Source organism: Rhipicephalus microplus, chromosome 7, assembly GCF_043290135.1.
Source record: "Rhipicephalus microplus isolate Deutch F79 chromosome 7, USDA_Rmic, whole genome shotgun sequence".
Lineage (NCBI taxonomy): Eukaryota > Metazoa > Arthropoda > Arachnida > Ixodida > Ixodidae > Rhipicephalus > Rhipicephalus microplus.
Window position 1 is genome coordinate 2,136,172 of NC_134706.1, and position 25,957 is coordinate 2,162,128.

Consider the following 25,957-nt stretch of genomic DNA (forward strand, 5'->3'; position numbering starts at 1 on the left):
GTAATAGCAAATTAATCAAATACGTTGCGGGTTTAACATAACATGTGCGTTTTTATTACTTTTATTATGACTGCTGCGCCGCCGGCTCAGGAGACGCTGTCTTTTATTATTCACCTCCTCACATAACACAAGCTTTACAATAAAAAAACTTACTTCACTTGTCTTACAAATAAAAACAATCAAAAATGAAAATTTGAAAGGCACCCTGCGTTGTCAAATTGAAAGACACCTTGACTACGCACCCTGCGTTGTCAAGGGCAACGGCGGTGAAGCGTTCAAAGATGGCGGCGGACGATTTCAGAGATGTGCTGCTCGAACTAGAGCGGCTCGAATCGGAGGACAAACTCGTCCGAAAACGCGCCCTGGAGAACATCTGCTCGACCGTCAACGCCATGCACGGTGATTTGCCTGAGAACAAACGCAAGGTTCTGGTCTCCGTGATCATACGTCCCGTTATAGGCGCTCTCACCGATCCTACCGAGCGGTGCCGCGAATTGGGAGCTCAGTTGCTGCTCGACATCACCTCCGTGCTTCCTCTCTCCGACGACGTCGTAGCCCTGATCGTGAGGGCACTGCGGCGACGACTTCTGGCCGGCGTCGAGCCCTTGACGAGTGGCGCGGGCGAAGTGGCCGAAGAAGTGCGCCTCATCGAAGCTCAGGCGCTCACGAGGACCGTCATGGGTGCCGGTGTGAGGTGTGCGTCTCACCTCAACGACATCGTCATTACCCTGTGCTCCTGTCTCGTCGACCCGTTCGTGGAAGTGAAGAAGGAGGCCTGCCGCTGCGTCGTTCAGCTCGAGAAGGCCGTGCCTAACCATTTTCACCTCCAGTGCGACTCCATGCTACCTGCTCTCGTCCAGGCGCTGAGACATCAACATTCGGCGTTGCGCACACTTGCGGTGCAGGCGTTGGGTAAGAAGCTGTGACCTCGGGATGACGGGCCAGGCTGTCGATCGCATTTTATCGTATTAACACGATTGTAGGTCAACTCGGGTGTAGGACGACCCCCCTCCCCTCTTAAAATTGCATGGCAAAGAAAAACAATACGCTGTAGTATTTCATTAATATATTATATTTACGATGGCGCTGGAAAAAGCAAACACACACCCATCCTGATGTTAAAGATGGCTTTGCGGCAGTGCTTGAGAGCAATGCAGAAAAGCTACCTTTCCGACAATCATTCTTGGAAATTTTTTAGAGTTAAAGAGCTCGTATCACAGAAATTCTGGCGTAGGCGTCTTTAGTTGTAAGCGAAAAATCTAGAAAGATACCAATGAAGTAAACGATGAAAAATTAAGAGTAACCAGGTCGTTTGCATGGCAAGCAGGTGTTCTACTACACAACCATTCCTCTGCTTGGAAATGCAGTGAAAATAATGTTCATGTTTTACTCACACACAGTTCTTTATTCCTAAAGGCTTCACAATATAATGTGTAATATCCCGGCAATATTGCGTGGTGCAGGCGTACATTGCCATCGGGCGTCAAACTGTGTGGTTTAAAGGCACACATGTTACTGCACATATACCTTTAAGACCATGTAGTGGGTGCATAGCAAGATCGGAAACATTTCATGAGCATAATTGCTTGTGCTTTGAAACATGCCACCTGTTACAAAGAATGCAGCCATATGGAAAAGCTTCTTTATCCAATACATTGCAGTAATCCACAAGTTGAATGGTACAATAAAAATGCTAGGCCTGCACAAAAGGCACAGTCACAGCGAAAGCTAGAAGAGCGGCCTTTTCTAGACACTCATTGGGTGACTGATGCAAGCACACTTGCTTGGTACCCACTACGGAATTCATAATCATAATTTATGGGTAGTAGGCCGGCATTCACTATGCTATCTTATCTTTCATCATTCTTCTGAGAAGCGCAGTAGCCACTAAACACTTGCAAAGAATTTTGTGCCAATTTCTCGTGCAGTGGCTGATGACAATAGGGAACTATGCCTGAAGTGGGTATGCGCCACAGTTTAGAGGTGATTAAAAACAATCTTTTGTAATTGGTTGGAGCATTGCACGACCCACTCATTATGCAATTCACATTGTGTGAGGCCTGGTTGTTCCTTTGCTGTTATAAAACGCTTTATTACTCATATTAATTTAATTCCTTTCCTGACATCAAGCCTGCCTTTTCGAACTTGTCCAAAGTGCCAGTGAGGCTCAGTGGTAGAATACTGGGCTGGCACACAGCACACCCGGGTTCGAGCCCCACTGTGTCCTTGATGTTTTTACTGACTTTTTTTTTTCTTATTTTGTGCGATAGTGGTTACGGACACCGTTGGCGGCGGTGGTGGACAACTACGGTGCCACGCATGACCCGAGTTGTGATCTCATAACTGTACCTAGTCCATACTGCAACCACTAAGTGGTTGCAGTATGGACTAGGGACAGGATATCACTATCGTGTACCAACTCTTAAAAGCGAAGCCTAAGGGTCTTTTTCTGCACATCATTCCTTAGGGTACAGGTTGTGCACGAGAAAATATGGTATGTGTTACAGGTAGAACTGTAATGTAGACACGTTGCAGCCATGACACAGCGTGCCTGGCTTCTTGCTTGTTTCACTGTCGCTTGTAAGTCGAGCTTACAACCGGAACTAGTTTCAGTTTTGATTGTTTGTTGACCCCCCAAATTCGGACATCAAATTCAGATAAAATGGGTTGACTTGCATTCGTGTAAATACGATGGTCAAAAAATTGTGCGCTAACATTCTTCCTGCGTAGGCTCTGCTGTAGTTCTACATTCTAGTGTAGCTACACTACCAAAAAACTTGAAGTCGTGTCAACCCAGCGATTGCCGAGGTGGTGGCGCCCTCTCTTTCATGGGGTGGGTATCAGCCGGATGTTTTAGGAGCGTTTTTCCTGATTTTTGGTGAATTGTGGCACTTATAAGTAAGAGATACCAAGCACAACAGGGTCTATTACAAAAAGGGATCAACGCAAGCAAAATGACACTCAAGAACAAGCACGTGCCATGAAGAAAAAATGCATCGTTCCAGTAGCATATGTCAAGATACAAACATGTATAAAAAAAAACGAGAAAAATGAAAACAAAAGTGCTACTCGAAAATGGAAATACAATAATCATACAAATAATACCATTATGACAACAACAGGTTAGTTACAGCAGCCTTAAACTTGGAGTTACAGTAATCTCGACGATAGATCAAGTAAGGCGGTTCCAACTTGCTGACGTATGGGGGATGAATGAATTGTAAAATTGATTGGTGTGGCATTCTGGTATTGAGAATTGTTAGCCTTGCGTTGGCCTTGTGCCACTATGCGACATAAGCCTGTGGATGAACAACAAGCTGGACCCCTAAAGAGCTATGCACTTCAAAGAATACTGCATATCAATTTGGCGAAATCGTTACAAAATGGCAAACGATAAACTGTCTACCACCTGTTCGTAGCACAAGGCTACAACAAAATCCATACGGAAATCTGAATGGACATGCTTGTGGCTTTGTGCTACAAACAGGTGGTTCTCAATTTTCTTTTCTTGCTCTTAGAAGATGACGAGGCACGGCGTAGTGGGAAAACTCCAGAAATTTCAATGTGCTGGAGTTCTTTAACATGCTCATAAATCTAATACTGTTTTCGCACAGTCACTTTCTATTTCCATCGAGCCTAATCCTGAGTGAATATCCCAATCATGTTTGACTTCTTAATGGATGCTCCAGAACGGAGCCAATGAATGTTGGCATATTTAACCCCAATCGAGCGTAATCGTGATAAGCAGTGTATCATGTACCATTTTGCCTCTCAGAATTAAACTGCCACACTTAGAAAAGGTATGCACACCAAGATTGTGCTGTTTATATAGATGAGAATAACTGCGTTGACTGACATGCTTTTTTTGCTAGCCTGTTTGTTTCCATTACTGCCGTAGCTATTGAATAGCATATGGGATGAGGCCGTTCAAACCAAATCTCAGTGAATGCAAAACTGTTCCAAAATTTGGGTGAGCTCATTATTTCAAAAGATTTACTTCGGTTTGACTGAAAAAACTTACACGGGTGTTTCGTCACAAATGTGGGTGACATCCTAATTATATGCTCACCCCAAATGAGCGGAGGTCGCCAGTCTACTGTTAGTCACATATGTCCCTATAAGTGTCCAGTAGGAGGCAGTGGTTGTTGGTGCTTCAGGATAATTTTTTTTTTTTTTTACTAGAGGTGGGATAGAGGCCCAGGAGGAATGTGTTAGGCAGGAAGGGGGCATGTCTTTCCTCATCCTCCTAAGCCACCCCTGTGCTATTTTGAGAGAGTTGCGCTTCGCTGCACATAATAGATTTTGCAGCTTACAAATAGGCATTTGGCACATGTAGCCATAATAACAAACTCAAACCTCGATATAACAAACCTGGATATAACAAAATATTAGTTATAACAAAGCAAATGAAAAATAGTCTTGCAATATACGTATATAGTGTTAGGGATGTACCTTCATAACGAATTTATTTTTGTGCCAGATACAACTTCATTATAATGAGGTTTGAGTGTACTGCTTTTCCCCTGTTTCACGTTGGATATTCATACACTAATCTGAATAAATTTTTTTTGCAGGCCCTATCCTCGAGCAGAATGACTGCAACTCACTCACGCCTACAGTAATTTCTTCAGTGGCAGAACTGCTCGACGATCGCTCTCCAGCCGTCCGAATGGCTCTGGGTACGGCTGCGGCTAGATGGGTGGCTAAAAATTTTGGACCGGTCGCTCTGCCAATTGTGCTAATAGCCCTTACGGATCCTGTTGAAAGGTTCGTATTCATCACTCAAGAAGGTTTAAAAATAATCCTGGAGTCAACATCATGTCCCAAAAGTGTCTTTATACCTCTGCCATTTCACCATGGGCAAGTCAAGTCTTACAGCGAACAAAAATTAGAGATTCCCTCAAATGCCTTATGAATTTAGAATGACACTATTCCTTGATGCAAAACACTTGTGCTTTAGATGTTACTTTTGCCCATGGGACACAGCTCGTAATACTGTATGCAATTTCGCAAGTGAGACGCTGTGTGCATTTCAATTGCAAACATACATGGTTCTCCTCTCCTCCACAGGCCATTTGCTGGCAGAACATTAGGCAGTTACAGTACAATTAGTAAAGATTTTCTGTTTCCGTCCCTCCTGTTTAAACATGTTTTTACTAATAAACAGCTTTTTAATTTGGCTGCTACTACTATTGATACTACTTATACTTGGTTACAACTTAAAAAGAAAACGTTGGCTTCACCCGCCATTCAAAGAATTGGCATAAATGTGTCATCCAGTAGCGCTTCCTCATTTTCGTGACATCGGGTGCTTCTTGAGTGTTTCAAACAGTTGACTTTCCCATGCACACATGCTTTCGCATCCCTGTTTTTAGGTTGGAAACACGAATGTCGTGTAAATTTCGCCATATATTCAGACACCACTGCTCAGCAAAACTTGATGTTTTATTTAGCAGTGATAAACTTTTAATGAACCTTTACATGTGTAGCGTTTAAATTAGCAGAGAAATTTTACGGTTTAAGTGGACACCATAGCGCAACTGTCTTTCACAGGTGGAGCAGAGGCACTTCGGAGTTCTGTCGGTGAAGCCAAAATTTTCGTTTAGGTTGTAACTGAGTAATTCTGCTATTGCAGATGGAAGCATACGTTCAACTTTTTTTCGGAAGTTACTACAATGTTTTTAGCAGTACATCTGATGCCAAAAATAAATTTCCTGTTTCAGTGTCAGTGCCAAAACAAGTGACCTCTGGCATGCAGTCGGAAAACTGTATGCAACTGATCAGGCGATGAGGCCCGGTAAGTATTAATATCTTTTAAAGTACTGTACTTCACGAAAGCCAAGCCTTCTCAGCGTTTTTTCAAGTTCATGTTTATTACAGCTTGTCAAAATATGATGACACAAACCAGAGACTTTAGCAGAGGCTTCAAGTCAGCTATTTGTCCCAGCAGGGCCCCTATCAGTCTAACTTGACTTTAAGCTGACTCTAAAGGCTTAGTGTTTTTTTTCTTATGATTGAAAGTTATGATTCAATAATGTCTTCATTAGAACCAATCCTATTGTACGATTCTGAAGCTCATCAATACATAACTAATCAGCAAATAATTCTTTCTTGTGTTAATATGATTTCTAGTATTCTGCTTTCACCACTGATACTACTTTAAAATTGTCAAGGCTTAATTTACTCAATGAGTATGAGATATTTTATAAGTTATAACCAAATGAAGCCAAAGTAAGCATAGAGATGTCATTAGAAGACTTCAATTGAAGTGTGTTAATTACATATTAGTAAATACACCTATGTCTCACTTGAAAATAGTTCACATGCTACATAATGGTTGCTTATGATAAAATATGGCGTATGCTTCTTTTTTTGAATGCTGCTTACAGCATTCTGCCAACTCTTAGATGTTCTAGTTGATAATTTGCACACTGTAGAAGCAAACCTCGTGACTATGCATTCGCATCCGGTGCGTAAATGACACCGCATGAAAAAAAAAACGTCGTAAACATATTGCCACGGGTTCATGACGTGGAAGACGGGAGCAGTTGCAAGTCGAATAATAAACTGTTTATTTGAGCTGAACTTGCGGCCACGTAAAAGGAAAATCAGATTACAGCAAGATGTTGGCACTGATAGCGATGAGCAGAGCGTTGGACGTCGATCAACTGACAAGCGGTGAAACATGTCGGCATTTATACTTTTGCCATGGAATATTCTAGCGTTATCGCTAGCGGTGACATACGTTCCCAAATAATTTGTGATGTTCATGAAGTGGGTGTATTCTTAACAAAACGATCTACTACGGCCTCGAAGCTTCTCGAACATCGTAGGCGCGGTTAGCGCTGAACGTAGTGTAACGGGGTAATAACAAAACTTGAGGAAAGGAACGTGGCATTGCCTCCCTCTGAAAAAGGCATGGTCCCGATGCTTTAACAAAAGACGAAGGTACAATAATAAAGGACCGTAACCAATAAGTGCAAGCAATAAAGCACAGCAACAAAATACAGTCCTCAGGTTTGCGCATGGAATGGCTTCAGGCGCACGACATGGACAACTTCAAGTCGAGCACGGCGCCGTTGAGAGTTCGTAATGTCGTCGGGAACAACCTCATAGTTGAGTGGGCCGAGACATCGAACTACGCTGTGTCTTGTGACTGGTGCCGCGCAAGCGTGCCGGAGCACAAGCGGCCCGTGCCCGCGGAGAGAGACGATACGCACAACAGCTGCTCAGCTAACGAAAAAAGGCCCTCCCACTTTATTCGGGGCAGAATATATACAATCTCAGGGGCGCCACATGCTAGTGGCAGCCGAACTAAATGACTGAAGGGTGGCGACCTCTACATCTCCCCCCTTGAAGACCAGACGGAGGACGCCAGACACTGCACATCACAAGTTCAGGCGGTTCGGAGGCACAACACGGCGGCCACTACGTGTTCGTGTCACACCATCACTGCGGTCACTGTCTGCAGGGGGCAGTCCAAGGGAATCGGGTGGTTGCACTGTAGTAGTTCGCTGGGGATCCAGAGGGGGCAGTGTTTGCTGTGGCTCCTGCTCCTCAGACGGCGGTGGTTCCACCCTTGGCGCAGGAGGTGCAAAAGGCACTAGGTGACGCCGGTTGCGTTGTAGGACACCACTCTGCTCCGTTTCCACGACATAACTTCGTGGTCGGCGTGCTGGGCTCCAAACTGCCACTTAGCGCCTGTGCCATATGTCCTCGTCTTGTGTCCCCGTTTCTTTGCGCTATTTTCTGTCGTCAAAATGCACCAACAAGCCCAAATTTCGACAGGTCGTACCCAGACACACTGGCCTGTTCGGAGCGATGACAGATCTTGAGCTTTTTGATGCCTGTTAAAGTCAGCGGCCTGTTTCTGCTTGTAGGCTGCATCCTACAAGCAGAAACAGGCCGCGTCTTCTCCTCACGTCTTTCTTCGACGGCCAGTGAGGACATAACTAGGAGTCCTGTTTCGGCACTTTGGTTCGGAGTTGTCGTCCCATCAAGAGCTGGGCCGGGCTGGAGCCATCGACTCCGGGGGTGTCCTGGTAGCTGAGCAAGGCCAGATGAGGGTCTGTTGCTTTGCGAAACAACTCCTTGATGGTCCTGACCATTCTCTCCGCCTCTCCGTTCGATTGCGCATAGTGCGGGCTGTTGGTGACGTGGTCAAAGCCGTAAGATGCCGCCAATGCTGCAAACTCGCGTGAAGAGAACGGTGGACCGTTGTCTGATCTGACTTCTCGCGGAATCCCATGCCGGGCAAAGATGCTTTTGAGAACATCGATGACTGCCTGAGCCGTTGTGCTCCTCAAGGTTACAACTTCAGGGTACCTGGAGTGGTAGTCCACCACCAAGATGAATGTCTGGCTGCGGAGGTGGAACAGGTCCATGCCGACAAGTTCCCAGGGACGTCCAGGTAGGACGGTGGAGACCAGGGGCTCTGCAAGGTTCACCCGAGTGGAAGCACATTGCTCGCAGTTAGTTACCAGAGAGGTAATGTCTGCCGAAATGCCAGGCCACCAAATGGACTCTCGAGCGAGAGCTTTCATCCTGTTGATGCCTTGGTGTCCTTCGTGCAACAGCGTCAAAACAGCCGGCCGAAGAGAATGCAGGATGACCATCCTGGCGCCTTTCAGTAGAACGCCGTCGCAGACAGAGAGCTCATCTGCTGCTGAGGCATACTGGGAGAGGTGCAGTGGTGTACGATGGATGGTACTTGGCCATGCAACGGTCTGATGTCAGGAGTTCCTTGATTTTCTTGAATGCAGCATTTTAGCCGCATTTTTTTTTTTTTTTGCAGCATGCTAGTGGCAGCCGAACTAAATGACTGAAGGGTGGCGACCTCTACACGCTGTACGGTACGAAGTACCGTCGCAGAAGATTTTTACTGAGCCCATGTCGGCGCATCGCCGTCTATACCCAGACACAGTACCGGGCTGATGCTAAACGAACCTTCGTCGAAGATTGCAATGGCGGCTGTCGGTCGCCTGCTGATTCTTGATGCACAGGCGGGCAAGTTGATGAGCTTTTTCCGCACGCTGAGGGTAGGCGGTGACGTCAAGGTTCTCTTCGTTAGCGACGTTTGGAAGCATAGCATCGAGCGTCGTTGCCGGGCTTCTTCCATAGACCAACTCGTATGGCGTCATCTGCGTCGTTTCTTGGACGGCGGTATTGTATGCGAAGGTCACGTACAGAAGGATTTCATCCTACGTCTTGTGCTAGACGTCGACATACATAGCCAGCATATCAGCGATGGTCTTATCAAGACGTTCGGTGAGGCCGTTGGTCTGTGTATAGTAGGCGGTGGTGTGGCGGTGACTTGTCTGACTGTACCTCAAGATCGCCAGAGTTAGGTCCACCGTAAAGGCTGTACCTCAATCAGTAATGAGGACCTGTGGTGCTGCGTGACGAAAAACAGTGTTCTCGACAAAGGGCCTTGCTACTTCAGAGGCACTGCCTTTGGGGAGGGCTTTTGTTTCAGCGTAGCGTGTGAGGTAGTCAGTAGCTACGACGATTCATTTGTTCTCGGAATTCGACGTCGGGAACGGCCCCAGTAAGTCCATGTCGATATGCTGAAATGGCCGGCGAGGTGGCTCGATGGGCTGGAGAAGTCCGGCTGGCCTAGTTGGCGGTGTCCTTCGTCGCTAACAGTTGCGGCAGGCCCTGACGTAGCCAGTGACGTCGACAGAAAGTCATGGCCAGTAGTACTTTTCTCGTATTCTTGTGAGTGTATGGGAAACACCGAGGTGTCCAGCCATCGGGTCGTCATGTAGGGTCTCGAGTACTTCTGGTCTCACTGCTGAAGGAACCACAAGAAGGTGGTCGGCTCGAAGGGGCGAGAAGTTCTTCTTTAAGAAAACTCTGTCTCGCAAGAGGAACAACTCCAGTCCTCTTTTGAAAACATTTGGAATAGTCATGTTGCTACCCTGGAGGTATTCCACAAGGCTTCTGAGTTCCGGGTCAGCTCGCTGTTGCTCAGTGAAGTCGTGGGCAGTTATTATTCTTAAGTGGTCCTCATCCAGGCTGTCTGGCAGCGGTGGTTCGACGGGGGCACGAGACAAGCAGTCAGCATCAGAGTGTGTTCTTCCAGACTTGTAAACGACGGTCACGTCGAATTCTTGAAGTCTAAGGCTCCATCGTGCGAGGTGACCCGAAGGGTCTTTCAAGTTAGCTAGCCAACACAAGGTGTGGTGGTCGCTCACAGCTTTGAAAGGCCTGCCGTAGAGGTAGGGGCGAAACTTTGGCGCTACCTAGATGATGGCGAAGCACTCCTTTTCTGTTATGGAATAGTTGGCCTCGGCCTTGGATAGTGACCGGCTAGCATAACTGATGACCTTTCCACGCCGTCAGTCCTTCGCACAAGGACAGCGCCGAGTTCTACACTGCTTGCATCGGTGTGTACTTCTGTTTCAGCGTATTCGTTGAAATGTGCAAGTATTAGTGTTGTTAGGAAGCGTCGTTTAAGTGCCTGAAATTCTTCTTCTTGTGCCACTTCCCACCTGAATTCGATGTTGCTTTTCGTGAGGTGAGTAAGCCGCTCGGCGATCTGTGAAAAACATTTCACGAAACGCCTGTTAGTACCGCTTCAAGGCGCCGAAGGTGCTCGTCGAAGCTGGAGGAAAACACGAGGACGTCATCCAAGTACACGAGGCAAGTCTGCCATTTCAATCCAGCCAGCACGGTGTCCATAATGCGCTGGAATGTCGCAGGCGCCGAGCAAAGACCAAATGGCATGACCTTAAATTCGAAGAGGCCGTCTGGTGCGATTAAGGCCGTCTTCTCTCTATCTCTCTCATCAACCTCAATTTGCCAATAGCACGTTTTGAGGTCCATCGAAGAAAAGTGCTTTGCATTGTGAAGACTGTCCAATGCGTAGTCTATATGTGGGAGAGGGTACACGTCCTTCTTTGGGATTTTGTTCAGGTGGCGGTAATCCACGCAAAAGCGTAGACTTCTGTCCTTCTTCACTAATTTCACGGATGACGCCCACGTTCTCTTAGATGGCTGAATGATGTCACGTAGCATTTCGTCGAATTGTTTCTTTACGGCGTCGTGTTCACGCATCGAGACTCGATACTTTGTTGAAGTGGTTGGGCACTTTCTTCTGTTAAGATGCGATGTTTCGCGACTTGGGTTTGCCAAATTTGCAACGATCGAGAAGCAGTCCTTGAATTGCAAAAGCAGGGACTTGAGCTAATTTTGCTTGCACTTTGAAAGGCTCGGGTTGACATCAAAATCTGGTTCGGCACCTCGATTCGTAAAAGCAGCATTGAAGAGGGCAAATGAATTGCTGGCCTCCATGCATTCGTCGATGTAGGCGACCGCCATACCACAGTTGAGGTGCCTATATTCGTGACTGAAGTTTGTCAGCACCACCTTTGCTTTGCCATCATGCAGCTCAGCTATGCCTCTTGCGACGCAAATCTGAAAGGTTCTGAAGAAGGTGCTGATCACCCTTGACGACGCCTTCAAAGTTTTCGGCTTTTTCGGTGCCAATGGAAACGATGACGCTGGAGAAAGGCGGCGCGGTGACCTGCTCTTCTAGCACATGCAATACATGATTCCTTGGCGTTGTAGGGGTGGTTGGCAGGGTGTCTTCTGAGATTTGTGTGATTGACTCAGACCTCAGGTCAATGACAGCGCCGTGTTTACTTAGAAAGTCCATTCCAAGTATCGCATCCCTGGAGCAGTTTTGTAAGATTACAAAACTTGCAGAATAAGTCTGGTTATTAATGGTGATTCTTCCTGTGCAGACTCCAGTCGGCATTATTAGGTGACCTCCATCGGCCCAGATTTCAGGGCCTTGCCATGCAGTCCTCCCTTTTTTTAATTTCGTCGCGAAAGACCCGCTGACGATGGAATAGTCGGCTCCAGTATAAATGAGAGCAGTGACGAGGCGGCCGTCGAATATTACGTCGAGGTCACTGGTTCGTTGCCGTGCCGGTTGGGTCGTGCCGTCGGGTCACGGCTACGTCTATTTACTCCACTGCTTCCACGTTGCGTCGTGACATGTTCTGCAGGCTGCGAAGGTTCGACGTCAAGACTCTTTTTGTTTTGTGGTGGGTGCTTTCAATTTCGTGGAGGATTTTCGGCAGTTCGTCGTACAGCAACCGCACGTCCATCGGTTGCTGCCCTTAGTTTTCCGAGTAAGGGCTCAGAGATTGGCCCTGAAAAGGGCCGGTGTACTGCCCAGCCGTAGCGGCCTAGCGACAGTGAACGATAAGGTTGTCGGGGTGTCGACTGCACTCCTTCACTTCACTTCACTTTATTTCCTTAAAGACCCCCGAGGGGGTATTACATAAGGGGTGGGTTAACAAATAAGGTTCTGTTATTTTTTTTTATTGACACGGGTTTTCATTGCGAAAGACGTGCAGACAGTTGGTCGAAAAATGTTGATGGACAGGAAATGGCCACGACGTCGTGGGGAAGATCATTCCAGTCGTTTGCAGTCCGTACAAAAAAGGACATAGAAAAAGTGGTCGTTGTGGACGGGCAACTTGAAGTGGATGTCTAGTGCGGTGAGATATGCGGGCCGGTGGAACAATGTAGGGATGACGGAATGGACTGTGAAAAATTTTCTGAAACAGGCAGAGGCTGGAAATGCGACGGCGAACGTCAAGGTTTAAAAGAGCAGATTCTTTTTTGAGGGATGATACACTAATATTATACGAATACGAAGAATGAATGAACCTAGTAGCACGGTTTTGAACTGCCTCAAGTGAGTCGGTGAGATATACTTGGTGTGGGTTCCAGATTGCAGAGGCATATTCCAATTTAGAGCGAATAAGGGATTTGTAGGCCTGTAACTTGACGTCCTGCGGGGCGTGCTGAAGGTGACGTTTCAGAAAACCTACAGATTTGTTTGCAGATGATATAATGTTGATAACATGCAGGCGCCAGTTAAGATCATGGCACAGGGTGACACCGAGATACTTATATGATTGCACGTGCTTGAGGGCGACGTTAGCGATTGAGTAAGGGAACAAAGAGGGGTTGCTACGGCGGTGGAAAGAGACTGTTTTACATTTGTTAGGGTTAAGTTTCATAAGCCAGCTTTCACACCAGTCGTGCACGTGGTTAAGGTCATCTTGAATAGCGGTTTGATCTGTCGGGTTAGTGATTGAGTGATAGATTACACAGTCGTCAGCAAACAAACGGATACTGGAGGAGACATGCGAAGTTAAATCATTAATATAAATTAAGAAGAGAAGGGGACCAAGAACGGAGCCTTGGGGGACACCTGATGTTACTGGAAGGGGGTTAGAGGGCACGTCATCAATTGAAACAAACTGGGAGCGGTTAGTTAGAAATTCCTCAATCCAAGCTAAAACATCGGGATGTATATTTAAAGATCTAAGTTTCATTAGCAGTCGCTTATGAGGTACCTTGTCAAACGCTTTCGAGAAATCCAGGAATATTACGTCAGTCGGCAGGTTTGTATCTAGACTTGTGTGCAGATCCTGGACAAAAAGGGCTAATTGGGTTTCGCAAGAGTAACCCTTACGGAACCCGTGCTGGGCAGGATGGAAGAAGTTATTGGCATCAAGAAAGTGAATGATTTGGGTGTAGATGACGTGTTCCATGATTTTACAGGGTACGCTTGTTAGAGAGATTGGGCGATAATTTAGGGGGCTGTCTTTGTTACCTGATTTGAAGACCGGAATGATCTTCCCCACCTTCCAGTCGTCTGGTAAGATGCCTGTGCGAAGTGACTGTGAGAATAATAATGACAAAATCGCTGAAGAAATAGATTTCGTGTTTTTAATAATTTTAGCATTGATTTCGTCCACACCTGCTGAGGAAGACAGTTTCAATTTTTAGATAACAGACAATACGCCCGATGGAATAAATGTGATAGGCGACATAATTGGATACAATTCGGTAACGCAGGAAACGGTATGTGGGTTTCGTTGGTAAAAACAGATGAAAAGGCAGCATTGAAAAGTTCAACGACGTCAGTGGTACTCATATCATCGCCAGCTTCATTTTTCAATGTAACCGTGTGGGATTCATGGGAGTTAATGATTTTCCAAAATTTCCTGGGATTATTGGTAGAGGTAGTTGGCACTGTCATGTGGTCGTTCACCCCGTTGTGGGCACGGCGCGTTGATGTCAAAGCCTCGTAGAACCATCTGTCGATACTGGCAATGGCGGAGGGTGTGCCCGGCATTGCCGCAGTGGTAGCAGAGAAGGCGGTTGTCAGATGCACGCCAAAAATCAGTTTTCCTCGGCACGCTGCGCTGGATTACTGGCGAACGGTAGGACGTCAGTGGATATGGTGGCGACGGGGCGACATTTTGGCGTGGGCATAGAGGAGGGGCGTGACGGCGGGCTGCGGCTCTGGAGACTGAAGAACGCCCAGCGATTGCTGGATCTCCTGGCGTACGACGTCTGCGATGGAGTCTATGTGCGGCTGCGCTGAAGGAAGCAGTTTTCGCAGCTCTTCTTGTATGATCACTCGGATTGGCTCATGCAAGTGGGTGGTTCCTAGCGCTTGTATGTCGGCGTAGCTTGTAGACGAGAAGTTAAGGTTATATTGCCGCGTCCGCATCTCGAGCATCTTCTCTATCGTAGATACTTCCAAAATTAATTCGGCGACCGTCTTTGGCGGGTTCCTGAACAGCCTGGCGAAGAGTCCTTGCTTGACTGCTCGCATGAGCAGACGGACCTTCTTCTCCTCGGACATTTTGTGGTCTGCATGACGGAAGAGTTTAATCTTATCTTCCGTGATTATCGCCACATTTTTATTTGGCATCTGCATACGAGTTTCGAGGAGAGCTGCAGCCTTCTCCTAGCGGACCACACTTGCGAAAGTGGTGAGAAACCTCGCGCGAAAGACGTCACAAGTGGTGAAGCTCCTGTCTTGATTCTCGAAGCAGGTCTGAGCAGCATTTTCTAAAGCGAAATACACATGTCGGAGCTTGTCATCATCGGTCCATTAATTCATTAATTGAAAATGGCGACGCGGAGGACTCTTTCAATCCAGCTTTCCAGGTCTTCCAGTGGCGAACCGCGGAAAGTTGGCAACTCCTTGTGTTGCCGCAGAACGACTGGGGCAGGCTGCACGGGGGCGGTCATTGTTGCTGCTGTCAAAGTCACACTCCGGGGCCGCCTGTTTTTTTTGGGTAGGGGCCCATGTTCTGGCTGCGCTCCCATCTGCCTGCGGTTTGCTCACTGTTCGCCGTTGGCGTTGGCGTCTTTCTCGCGACGTGGGCTGGGTTCACGGCTCGATGGGGGTGTCTGGTACATGGAAGAAGCAGCACCTCCACCAGATGCCACGGGGTCGCGACGTGGAACTGTTTATTTGTACCGAACTTGCGGCCACGTAAAAGGAAAATCAGATTACAGCAAAACAGTGGCACTGATAGCAATGAGCAGAGCGTCGGTTATCGATCAACTGACAAGTGGCGAAGTGTGTTGGCATTTATACCCTTGCCATCGAATATTCTAGCGTTACCGCTAGCGGTGACGTAGGTTTCCGAATAATATGTCACGTCCCCGAAGTGGGCGTAATCTTAATAAAGCGATGTACTAAAAACTCGAAGCTGCTCGAACATTGTAGGCGCGGTTTGTGCTGAACGTAGTGTAACGGGGTGATAACAAAGCATGAGGAAAGGGACGTGGCAATGTTTGTTGCACTGTGCTAATGGTAACACAATTCACAATTTACTTTGTTATAACCAAAAACCTATGGCAAGACTATTTTTATTTATTTTTTTATAACCTAGGCCTAAATAGAACAGAATAATTTTCTGTTCTTGTGTACGATAAATTGAGGCTTGACTTCATGATGGTTTACTTTGCATAGCAGTTTCTTGCACAGTGTGCTATGTGTTTAATTGGGCAAAGCTCACGTGTATAGCATGGGTACATTGTTTACATTAGACGGTTATAGTTTACCGTTAGCGTGATAACATGGTTTAAGGGAATGGCATTACCGTGCAGCAAATGTTTGTAGCGAACAGCGTCCTATAGTTCAGTGGGATAGCATTTACGTGCCCCAGATAGGATAATGGTTCCACCTATTGGAGGATTGATAAGTTGAAAAACAGTGAAAAGGAAAAGAAAATGAGAATGTTTGCCTGTGTCACCGCGCAAAGCATAGTTACAACTTTATTTTGGTAAGAACAACATTAAATAAATATGAACCACGCACTTAACGCAAGAACATTTATGTTGCCGATTTGTTTACATCGATCTTCTATTTAGGCCTAGAGACATTCGAAATGCAAAGTTATCTAAAAAATTACGCTAGCTTATCCGTAATACTCGGGTCATCGAAGCTAGCTAAAGGCAACGGAAGCCATTTTAAACAGTCGTGTACTGCGAACAAAGGGAATCTTTTAACAACTTCACCAAAATCTCTTTGAAGCGGTGTCCTACAACCCCGCCATGTTTATGTACAATATGTACTCTACGCTAACACAGTAACGTTAAATCTGAAAAAGAGCGAACGTACGGTAAGCGGTACGAGTAACGTACGTATCTGAGCCCACCCATTTCGATCCCGCTATCGTGGTAAGCCCGCTATTCCGCTAGGCCCGGTATACTATAACTGTCTATTGTCATAAGAACAGAAAGCCAATGGTCAACCAAAATTGTTCAGTGTTAGTATTGTGTGTGTAAATACAGTAGGCTTCAGACAAACTATCCATTTCTTTTCAAAAGGACCAAAGCTGGCCAGAGCGTAGGATTAAATTCTGGTAGAAATGAAAAACAAGTGATTCCAGCACCCTTCTCACTGTAAGATCTATATATTTAAATCATGTTAAAAAAACAAAAAGAAACGGTATTTTGTGCAGCCCAACAGAAGAGCCTTGAAGCTTGATTATGGAGTTGATTACTTTGCTGTCACAATTAGTGCTCAATATAAGAGCATGTATATTATTACCTATCTCCACTATATTCTGTGCTGCTTACAAAAGAAAAGCAGTTGCATAGTGGGAAGCAGTGCTGCTGTTGTGGCAGCAAGCGGATCATGTGAAGCCATGTCGCATGCTTGTGGAGTGCATGCATGCACAGTAAAACCGCCAAGCTCAAACCACTGTCGCACTCACTGTTTGCCGCACGTATGTATGTGTCTTCATTTAAACCGCAGATATAGAAGTTATGATTACATGTTTCATGGGATTTTCCATATTATTATTGCGTGATTAAGCAATATGACCAATAAACTTTCCATTGCGCTAAAAAAGATAGGTACCAAAGAAATTGGTTTTCGGCACCTTCAGCATTATTTTCAAGTCAAATTGGAGATCATCAGTAGAGACCTTCATTCTGTAATGGACATAGGATACGCTGAAAATGATGATGAAACACAGAGTGTCAAGCTCGTGAACCCTCTTGCAGCCATCGAGAGCGAGGGTTGCCGACTGCTCGTACAAAAGCACCTCCCGTACTTGGTGGGTGTGGTGCACGACTCATTGCAAGGCTGGCGGCTGGAAGAGCAGCTGCGCGCAGCCAAGCTTCTGTGCGAAGCATTTCAGCATGCTGGGGCACACACGGCCAACCACCTGAGCTCGCTGCTGCCTACGCTCACAACTGTGCTCTGCCGGGACGAACAGGACCTCAGGCTTTGGGTGAGGAAGGAGCAAAGTGAATTCCTCTGAAAAGAGAAGAAAAAAAAACTCCGAGGGTCCCTCATGCATGTGCTTCAGCCGAATTGAAAGTGAATGCCCTCTTCTTCTGAGTCCATGTATTGATCCTTGCCTCACACTCCCCCAGAAAGCTTTCTTTTTTTATTATTTATTTACAAATACGGCAGGCCCTACTCGGGCCCAAGCAGGAGTGGGAATATCATTAAAAACAATATCAACAATAATGCTTAGAACTATTGACAACATAAGTAGTAAACCACAATTAACCAGCAAAAGAAAATGAATAAATAAATATGTTTTGCAATAACAAACACACAACATTATAAATGATAAAATATGCACGGACAATATTTCAACACATGAGATGAACACTATGCATAAAGAAGTAAATGCGAGAATCAACTGCAACAAAGCTGTTCAGCATAAACAGAACTTTCCATATCAAACGAAAGGTTATTTAAAAACCGAACAAATGATTCAGCTGTGTTAGCGTTTACTACTACTTCAGGTAATTTATTCCGTTGTGATATAGCATGTGGAAAAAGGGAATGCTGATGTATATTAAGATGACTAAACGGCTGCTTGATTGTTTTGTTGTGGTTTGTACGACCAGATCGCATGGGGGGCTCAGTTATGTAGTTTTCATGTGGTATTTTGTAGTGATCGTGGCACAGCTGATACAAAAATTTCAAGCGAGATACAGTTCTGCAATGAGCTAGTTTTTTCAATTTGGCCCTGTCGCAAAAAACTGACACACTGAAAAAACATGAGTATGTAGTGTATATAAACCTCAAGGACAAGTTTTGAACTCTCTATTTTCCTGATCAAGTACTTTTTGTGCGAGCTCCAGATCACATCCGCGTATTCTAATTTTGGTCTGATGAGAGCTTTGTATGTAGTTAACTTTATGGTCGATGACGTACGACATAACTTTCGTTTAAAAAAATGCAAGTTTTTTTTAGCACGTTGCTGCAAACGTTTTCTATGTGTGTTTCTTCCCAAGTTAAACTGTTTGTAATTGTAAGACCTAAATATTTCATTTGATCGGTTTTTTCAATGTAAGCATTATTATTAGGATAAAAATTTCTAGCGGTTCTTTTTTGTTGCTAAATATAATACATGCGATCTTCGAAGTTTTAAGCTTCAATCCCCATGTTTCACACCGTACGCCAATTGAGTGCAACGTATCATTGAGTCGAACTTGGTCGGGATCGTCTGTCACATTAGCATACGCAACACAGTCGTCGGCAAACAGTCAGATCTTCACAGGCAAATGAAGAGACAAATAATATCATTTATATAAATTAAAAACATTAAAGGGCCAAATACCGAACCTTGTGGTACTCCCGAGTGAACATCCAATGTATCAGAAATACAATCATTAACGGCAACATACTGTTTCCTTGAGGGCAAATAACATTCTATCCAACGAATGATATTGTGTTCAATGCCCATAGAATGTGGTTTGGTTACCAAATCAGCATGCGGAACGTCAAACACTTTGGAAAAGTCTAAAAATACTGCATTAATTTGACCCCTCATGTTTACTACACTTAAAAAGTCATCCATTATCTCAGCTAACTGTGTTATCGTAGATAAACCAGACCTAAAACTATGTTGATTTGCATCAATTAAACCATTATCGTCGAGATGTGTCATAATTGCTTTAAATAAAGTATGTTCAAGCAGTTTACAAGCTGTGGATGTCAAGAAAACTGGTCTGTAATCATTTAATTCTAAAGGGGACCCAGATTTGTGAATTGGAACTATTCTTTCAGAGTAACTGCAATGAATTTTTGTAAATTATATATAAGCACTCTGCTACCCAGATTGCATACCTGTTGAAGAAAACATTCGATATTTCATCCGGACCTGGTGATTTTTTAATGTCTAATTCATGCAAAAGATTCACAATGTCGTTCTTGCTTAAATTTATTTCGGACATCGAGTTACGAAGCATGTAAGGTTGCAAGTGTGTATGCGATACTGTCAAAGTAAAAACAGACTGAAAGGTGCATTGAATTCATTGGCAATGCTAAAAGGATCATCAGGCCAGACGTTCTGATCTCTGTGATGCCACTTTTACCTTTAGATGAATATCGCTAAAATTTTCTTAGTTGTTCGGACATGAAAGAAGTCAAGGTGCAAGAAAATAATTGGTCTCTTGCGGCACGCACTTTATCCTGAAAAGTTCGAACTAAACGTGCAAGTTCCCTCCTATCACCACGTTTTCAAAATAGCTCCTTTCAGACGTATAAGATCACGATTCATCCATGAGTATTCTGTGTTGATATGCTTTCTTTTAAAGGAACATACGTGTTTTCACAATGAATGACCATGTCTTTAAACTTGGACCACAGCTCGTTAACATCATGTAACTCAGTAAAGGAATGGAATAAGGATTCCGTGCAACCAATGACCCCATCATCATCCGCATGCGTATAGTCTCTCACTAATGTGTCGATAAGTTTAATATAGGACCGCACACCAGTAACAGGACACTCTAGAACAATCAACTGATGATCAGATATGCCATCCCTAGCACGGACGGAGCAATCTTGAAGCGAGTCACATGCAAATACAAGATCAAGTAAAAAGAACTGGAAATTCTTGTGGCATCAGAAACCAACTGGGTTAAGGAAAACTTAAATGTCGTTTGGAGTAAGGATTCAGCCCTTTTGAAAGCTTTGCGGTCATGAGAAAGGCTGCACCAGTTAATACCGGGAAGGTTGAAATCGCCTGTTACAAGAATGTTGAAGTGTGAATTCATATTTTTAAGCAAATAATCATATAATGTATCTAAGTATTCTGGAGGGGCATTTGGGGGACGATAAACACCTCCGGATATTATAGTTTCACCAAAAAACTTATACTTACACCATATGCTTTCGTTATCACTGATGTCATTAAGTGAGTGAATTTAATGTTATTCTTAATTGCGATTGCAGCTCCACCACCCCTTGATGTCTCTACGTATGAGCGTGTATGGAGGAGGCACTATTTCTGAATTTTGAACATCTCAATGCAGCCAGGTTTCAGTGATCATTACGACATGCAGTTGATAAGTCAAAATTATATCTTTGAGGCTCTGTATTTTATTCAGTACACTGCGAGCATTTAGCGAAACAAGCCGGAGCGTTCTGACAGATTCTCTTCGTTTGTTATCGCGTTTATCTGTGTTCGCACGCGTGGAACGATAAGAGGATTGTTCAAGTTGCGCAGGCGCAGTGGAATCCGGCAACGCCACTCTGCAATCGCGTATTGCATCCCATGTGTACAGCTTGCCATCAACTATGAGTTTATCAAACCAAGAGTAACCTTAGAACCATTGCTTCTTTACTTAGCGGCAGTGCACCATAACTTTGATCGAATGTCCCGAACTTTTTTTGAAAAATCTTCCAATATGGCTATATCAGTGCCCTTTAATTTGAAGCAGGCTGACATAACATTACTTTTGTCTATGTAGTTAAAAAATTCCAAAATAATAGGACGATGCCGCTGTTCATGTTTTCTTCCAGTTCGGTGGATACGCTCTATGGAGTTAACTTCAACGCCTCTAATTTTTTTGAAAGATTTAGGGGCGAAGCTCCTTATGGCGTGGCTTGTGCGTCCCTCATAGTACGTAACCACCAGTGGCACATACTCGAAATAGGTATAACATTTGACCTCCAAGGTGGTGCCGGTGAGAGATTTCTTCTGTGCGTTGTTTAACAATAAAAAATAGTGCTCAATGTACATGCCAATGGCTGCTAATGGGGAATGAGAGACAGGAGCATTCAGCTTTTAGTCAATGCGCACGCTGTGATCCCCATTAGCAGCCATTGGCATGTACATTGAGCACTATCGGACAAGAAAGGGTTGCTACATTATACTCGCTGGGTGTAACCTCCTTAGTTTTAGAAAGGTTTAGCGAGCGTTGAGCCGCAGGGCCATGAATACAATGAACTAGTATATACCATGAATGAATTCGAGGTGGTTAAAGGGGAGAAGCAGATACGAAGCGCAAGCCGTAAGAAATTAAAAGCTGAATCCTCCTGTCTCTCATTTCACATTAGCAGCCACTGGCATGTACATTGAGCACTATCTGACAGGAAAAGGTTGCTATGTTATACTCGCTGGGCGTAACCTCCTTGGTTTTAGAAAGGTTTAGCGAGCATTGGGCCACAGTGCCATGAATACAGTGAACTAGTGTATACCATGAACTCAAGGTGGTTGAAGGTGGGAAGTAGACCTGAAGCGCAAGCCGTAAGAAAGTGTGCGTGTGCCACCTCTCAATTAGTCCTTGGAATGTTCACTGAATGGCAGTGCTTCTATATGGGGAATATATGATAAAAAGATGCGAGATGGTGGGACTAGAGTGTTGAATAGATTGACGAACGGACGCAGGGGCGCATGCATGAACGAACGCAGGGACGGGCGCACGAACAGACGCATGGACGGTCACACAGACGGACGTAAGGACGAACGAATGCTTCGCCCCACTCTCCATCATTCACTCCGTGGATATGCTGTCATTTTTTTTTCGTTAACTTTTCGCTCCAGTTTTTTTGAGTCCTCTCCTTGATCTTCCTTTACTCTATAAACTACAATGTTGTTGCAACGATTTCTATTTTCGAGGTCATTTACCTTTCCGGCTAACTCAAGGACTAGCTTGTTCATGCTACTGCAAGCTTCATTTGTTTTCTGCAACCTTTGCTCACACTTCTCAATTCGGCACAGATCTTTCTCTATATTCGTAATCCTGGTTTGAATATTTTAGACTGTCGATTCTAGCTGTTTCAAATGAAGTGAGAATCTTATTTGTCTTTGTTTACTCTTTCAAAATTTTCCGAAGTAATTCACTTTTAACTGTGTGTCAGACTCCGAGGCAGAAGAGAGACCAGGGTTCAACTCTATGTCGCCGGACGTTAGTAGCAATAGCCTAATGACATGCAGACAGTCACACAATAGACCGAGCAAACACTGTGGGCTTGGCAACACCGTCAATGTGACAGAATCATCTCTAATACAAGAAATTAGATACTTGTTACCAACCTGGACAAAAAGAATCAGAATCAGCATCCGTCCACATCCGATGTCATCAAGCCCATTGAAAGGATCTTGCAAGGGGCTTCCGTATTTATGCTTGAAATGGGCGATATCTGATGATGTCACCGTGCTGCTATGCTGATAAGTTTCATGCACGTGGAACATAGTTTCTTGAAGAATCCATGGCGGTGGCTGCATGATGGCCAAGTCAGCCGGCGCACGCTCGTCTGAGGCGTGCTTGATTGTCGGGCGAGTTGATCCTACGGCGAAACATGCCCGCCAGGCAATCTGTATAAAAAGAATCGGAATCAGCATCCGGTGTCACCAAGCCCCACTGCCTTTCCGGCCTGCGTTCCTCGAGATTGCGGTTCCTGCAGACCTCGCCGCCCTGTAGCCGAACGCTTTGCCATTGTGCTCTTGCCACGCATCTCGCTCCTTTTTAGCTTCTCTTTTTCCCCAAAGGCGCTGAGCTATGCGCCTATGGGAGGCAGAAAACGGCATCCCGTTTTTTCTATTACTTTCTCCAAATTACTCCCTGTGCCTTCATGATGAGCCTACCCTTGACCAAGTGAATATGGCCTGTTATGACATCATCATGCGATGTCATTATGATGTCGCAAATTTTGGTTATCTGTAACATCATATGATGATGTCAGCACTAGGATAGGCTAGCTGGTTTATGATGGAGTAGCGGGACAGAGAATGAAGGTACCGAGTACTGCACATTCTCGTTGTCTGCGTAGTTTCACCCACGGAGCAAGAATATTTGAGGAGGCGAAAGTGCGCTCGCTCGAGCATCCTGAAAACATCATGAAATCGAGCACAGCACTGGCGCGCCCTATGTCATGAAACTCCACTAGCAAAGAAGGAAAAATGCGTGCTGCCCTCACTGCACTCTCGTTCAAAGCCACTCAACGCCGAATCGTCACTCGCGCCCCAGTGAATATTTTCCGGTGCGTACTCTCTGGCTCCAACTTTTAATGCGACAAAGTTCAAGAGCTATTTTCGCAGAAATGCTGGTATCGGCGTCTTTGGCCTCGCCGCGTTGCTCTAGTGGCTGAGGCACTCGGCTCCTGACTCGCAGGTCATGGGATCGAATCCCGGCTGCAGCGGCTCCATTTTCGATGAAGGCGAAAATGCTGTAGGCCCGTGTGCTAAGATTTGGGTGCACATTAAAGAACCCCAGAGGGTAGAAATTTCCGGAGCTCTTCACTACAGTGTCTCTCATAATCATATGGTGGCTTTGGGATGTTAAACCCCACATAGCAATCAATCAATCAATCAATCAGTGTCTCTGATTATGATTGAAAAATTTACGCTGTTCATGACCGCAAAATTAAGATGCAACATGAGTAAGCGTGTTTACTTTGAGCCTTCAAACTATCTGTCCTTGCATGCTTTCCGCACTTCACCATCAGGTCCGGTTCATTTTTCTTCCTGGGTGTGCATATGTGTGTGCATGCATATGTATGTGTGCCTGCATGCATGTGTGAGCAGCTTACAAGTAGTTGAGAAAGCACGGAAAGATTGAAGGCATGGAGTAAGGTAAGAACATTGGCCATTTCGCTTTGTCCAAAACTTTGCCGCCACCAAGCTCACCTCAAGAGCACCACCCTATAGTATGTCCCTGTTCGCTATCGGTATTTCCTTGCTATGGTGCAAGCCACCACCTCAAACCTCAGTGGGCCACTAGAAACTTCAAAGGGCCACTCACCAGGCCCCATACCAACTTTTAGTTAGACAGTGGAAGTTGTTGGGTGTCCAATGAAGAACATTTTGCCACAAAAATTTTTTGAATCGATTGATCACGAGCAGAGAAAACAGATTTTTAGAAGAGGCACAAAACGAGGATGAAAGGAAGCGAGCTCGAAACCCTTGCCGCTCTTCCGCCTAGCCTTCGCAAGCCAAATTTCTTCCCGACTCTCTCTGGCATCTGACCAATAGGTGACGTGCGCATGTCGTGCCGAAACAAGTCCAACCCCCAAGCACACGAGCGGCGTTGCTTTGTTGACCCGCGTTATTTTGTGGTCTTCTGCCTGTTTCTGCGAGATCGTAGCGTTGCAAATTTTGGCAGGCGTGATCATGAACGCCTCGTCTACGAATTGCGCTTGTCAGCTCAAAACTGTAAAACCTAGTGAGTGGCCCTTTAAGGGCATTTACTTTGTCCTTGTAGGATATGCCTACCCACTGTTACAGCTTGGCACAACACACTTCCGCCGCATCCCGAAATACCACTGGTCGAAATGTTCAAAGCCCTCGCCTTCGTCGGGGCGTGAAAAGCCTGCGCAGACACAGAGGAATTGCCCTAGTCGGCGTGGCCAACAGGCTCCCCGAGGGGAACGGGGCCGCTTCCTGAAAACTTTCCCTCTCAAGGCCGCCTACCCATGCACGCACACAACATGTGAGCAAGGGGCGATGGGCGCGTGCATGTGCAGGCGCAGACGTCATCTACTCGGGCACTATTTAGCAGCTCGTTTCAAGTGCTGTACGGCTTCTAACTTTCGCATTATCAATTAGTCACTGCAACCAAAATATCTGTCACGTTTACCGATTGATGTTACAGACAGAAATCTGAAAAATTTTACGAGGAGCTAAAGAGTTTACAAGAATGTATGAGGCGCTATCGCAATTTTTATGAGTAGCCTCCATAGAAGCGCATGTAAAAGATGGATAAATGTGTCCAACTGTGCCCTTCAGACCGGGTGGTGGCTCATGCCTTCTAGCCTATAGTACTATCATTGTATGTTTAAGAATTGAATTTCACTCGCGCCTTGATTGTAGTCACCAATCAGTAGGCCTCCTCCTAAATATTTCTACCCATTTAAAGTCTATTTTGCCTTCTCTGTTCCTAAACCCCAATGCTTTGAAAAATTCTGTGCCATAATTTGGACTATAGGGTGGGGCCCTTTAGAACATTATCAAATATTCAGCCATTTCCTCCTTCTTTTCACATGCGCTACATACCATGTCTGTGTGTTCGTAGTTGGCTCGGTATGTCTTGGTCCGCAATACTCCTGTTCTGGCCTCGAACAGCAGAGAACTACCCCGAGAATCATTGTAGATCTTTTCTTTTGAAATTTCCTGCTTGAAAGTTTGGTAGGTCTCCAGTGATGATTTCGTAAGCATTCCAATCTTCCATATGTCTCTCTTTCTGTTTGTTTCACCTTCTTCTTAACCGATGTTTCCTTTGGCTTAGTATGCTGCTGTTGTCTAAATACTTGCTTGACAATTTTAGAGTTCGCTTCCTCCATATAGTATCAACATTCTTTATGTACAACACGTCGAAAGCATCATCTGGTGAGCTTCGACGTAAACCGCATTCATCCGTGACACTATCG

General features: G+C 45.3%; 1 protein-coding gene across 1 annotated transcript in view; it reads left to right on the plus strand.

The window, feature by feature from the left end:
• The first annotated feature begins 246 nt into the window (after positions 1–246).
• LOC119179587 (dynein axonemal assembly factor 5) overlaps positions 247–25,957 on the plus strand; it is a 55,373-nt gene continuing 29,662 nt past the window's right edge. The window contains exons 1-4 of the mRNA XM_037430700.2: positions 247–912; positions 4,575–4,767; positions 5,724–5,797; positions 17,344–17,573. Coding sequence (XP_037286597.2) covers positions 282–912; positions 4,575–4,767; positions 5,724–5,797; positions 17,344–17,573 — 1,128 coding nt within the window. The 5' untranslated portion in view covers positions 247–281. The remainder of the gene's footprint in view (positions 913–4,574; positions 4,768–5,723; positions 5,798–17,343; positions 17,574–25,957) is intronic.